Source organism: Palaemon carinicauda, chromosome 30, assembly GCF_036898095.1.
Source record: "Palaemon carinicauda isolate YSFRI2023 chromosome 30, ASM3689809v2, whole genome shotgun sequence".
NCBI classification, from domain to species: domain Eukaryota; kingdom Metazoa; phylum Arthropoda; class Malacostraca; order Decapoda; family Palaemonidae; genus Palaemon; species Palaemon carinicauda.
The window spans coordinates 92,551,342-92,554,168 of NC_090754.1; the positions used below are offsets into that span (position 1 = coordinate 92,551,342).

The 2,827-nt window shown below is 48.1% G+C and overlaps 1 protein-coding gene across 1 annotated transcript; it reads right to left on the reverse strand.

Moving 5' to 3' along the window:
- Positions 1-384: 384 nt before the first annotated feature.
- Positions 385-1,125, reverse strand: LOC137623648 (uncharacterized). Its single transcript, XM_068354480.1, has one exon. It carries the CDS (start codon positions 1,123-1,125, stop codon positions 385-387), a length of 741 nt encoding a protein of 246 aa, XP_068210581.1.
- Positions 1,126-2,827: the final 1,702 nt, after the last annotated feature.

The following is a 2,827-nucleotide window of genomic DNA, read 5'->3' on the forward strand; positions in this document are numbered from 1 at the left end:
GTTACTGTGAATGGGGATGCTTCTGTACATAGGGGTGTTTCTATACATGGGGGTGCTTCTGTACATAGGGGTGTTTCTGTACATGCGGGTGCTCTGTACATAGGGGTGGTTCTGTACATGGTGGTGCTCCTGTACTGTACATAGGGGTGTTTCTGTACATGGGGGTGTTTCCGTATATAAGGGTGTTTCCGTACACGGGGGTGCTTCTGTACATAGCAGTGTTTCTGTACATGGGGTGCTTCTGTACATAGGGTCGTTTCTGTACATACGGGTGCTTCTGTACATAAGGGTGTTACTGTACATAGGGTGCTTCTGTACATAGGGGCGTCTCTGTACATGGGGGGGGTTTCTGTACATAGGGGTCCTTCTGTACATGGGGGGTGCTTAAGGACATAGGGGTGTTTCTGTACATAACGGTGGTTCTGAAATCAGGGGTGTTTCTGTACATGGGGGTGGCTGTTTCTGTACATGGGGTGTGCTTCTGAACATAGGGGTGTTACTGTACATGGGGGTGCTTCTGTACACAGGGGTCTTTCTGTACATGGGGGGTGCTTCAGTACATAGGGGTGTTTCTGTACATGAGGGTGGTTCTGAAATCAGGGATGTTTCTGTACATGGGGGTGGGTGTTTCTGTACATGGGGTGATTCTGTACACAGGGATGTTACTGTACATAGGGGTGCTTCTGTACATAGGAATGTTTCTGTACATGGAGAGTGCTTCTGTATATACAGGTGTTTCTGTGCATAGGGGGTGATTCTGTCCATGAGGGTGCTTCTGTACATAGAGATGTTTGTGTTCAATGGGGGTGCTTCTGTACATAGGGCTGTTACTGTGCATGGGGGTGCTTCTGCACATAGGGGTGTTTCTGTACATGGGGGTGCTTCTGTACATAGGGGTGTTTCTGTACAGGGGGTTGCTTCTGTACATAGAGGTGTTTCTGTACATGGGGGTGCTTTTGTACATAGGGGTGTTTCTGAACATAGGGTGCTTCTGTACATAGGGGTGTTTCTGTACATAGGGGTGTTTCTGTACATGTGGGTGCTTCTGTACATAGTTATGTTTCTGTACATAGGCGTGCATCTGTACATAGGGGTGTTTCTGTACATGGGGGTGCTTCTGTTCATGGGGGTGCTACTGTACATAAGAGTGTTTCTGTGCATGGGGTGCTTCTGTACAAAGGGGTGTTTCTGTGCATGGGGATGCTTCTGTACATAGGAGTATTACTGTACATGGAGTGCTTCTGTATATTGGGGTGTTTCTGTACATGGGGGTGCTTCTGTAAATACGGGTGTTTCTGTACATGGGGTGCTTCTGTACATAGGGGTGCTTCTGTACATGGGGATGTGTTTCTGTACATACGGGTGTTTCTTTACATGGGGTGTTTCTGTACATATGGGTGTTTCTGTACATGGGGGTGCTTCTGTACATAGGGGTATTTCTGTACATGGGGGTGCTTCTGTACATAGGGGTGTTTCTGTGCATGGGGGTGCTTATGTACATAGGGGTGTTACTGAGCATGGGGTGCTTCTGTATATAGGGGTGTTTCTGTACATGGGGGTGCTTCTGTAAATATGGGTGTTTCTGTACATGGGGTGCTTCTGTACATAGGGGTGCTTCTGTACATGGGGATGTGTTTCTGTACATAGGGGTGTTTCTGTATATGGGGTGCTTCTGTACATAGGGGCATTTCTGTACATGGGGGTGCTTCTGTACATAGGGGTATTTCTGTACATGGGGGTGCTTCTGTACATAGGGGTGTTTTTATACATGGGGGGGGGGTGCTTCTGTACATAGGGGTGTTACTGTAAATGGGGGGTGCTTCTGTACATAGGGGTGATTCTGTACATAGGCATGTTTCTGTACATGGGGGTGCTTCTGTAAATAGGGGTGTTTCTGTACATGGGGTGGTGCTTCTGTACATATGGGTGTTAATGTATATGGCAGGTGCTTCTGTGCATAGGGGTGTTTCTGTACATGGGGGTGTTACTGTACATGGGGGTGCTTCTGTACATAGGGGTGTTTCTGTACATGGGGTGCTTCTGTCCATAGGGGTGTTTCTGTACATGAGGGTGCTTCTGTACATAGGGGTGTTACTGTACATGGGGGTGCTTCTGTACATGGGGGTCCTTCTGTACATAGGGGTGTTACTGTATATGGGGGTGCTCCTGTATATGGGGGTGTTTCTGTACATGGGGGTGTTAGTGTACATGAGGGTGCTTGTGGTCTGTACATAGTGGTGTTACTGTACATGGGGGTGCTTCTGTACATAGGGGTGTTACTGTACATGGGGGTGCTTCTGTACATAGGGGTGTTACTATACATGAGGGTGCTTCTGTACATAGGGGTGTTACTGTATATGGGGGTGCTCCTGTATATGGGGGTGTTTCTGTACATGGGGGTGTTAGTGTACATGAGGGTGCTTGTGGTCTGTACATAGTGGTGTTACTGTACATGGGGGTGCTTCTGTACATAGGGGTGTTACTGTACATGGGGGTGCTTCTGTACATAGGGGTGTTAGTGTACATGAGGGTGCTTGTGGTCTGTACATAGTGGTGTTACTGTACATGGGGGTGCTTCTGTACATAGGGGTGTTACTGTACATGGGGGTGCTTCTGTACATAGGGGTGTTACTATACATGAGGGTGCTTCTGTACATAGGGGTGTTACTGTATATGGGGGTGCTCCTGTATATGGGGGTGTTTCTGTACATGGGGGTGTTAGTGTACATGAGGGTGCTTGTGGTCTGTACATAGTGGTGTTACTGTACATGGGGGTGCTTCTGTACATAGGGGTGTTACTGTACATGGGGGTGCTTCTGTACATAGG

Bases quoted from the DNA above. Each gene is read 5' to 3' on its own strand.
- LOC137623648 (XM_068354480.1), bottom strand. From the start codon at position 1,125: ATGAACAGAAGCACCCCCATGTACAGAAACACCCCTATGTACAGATGC.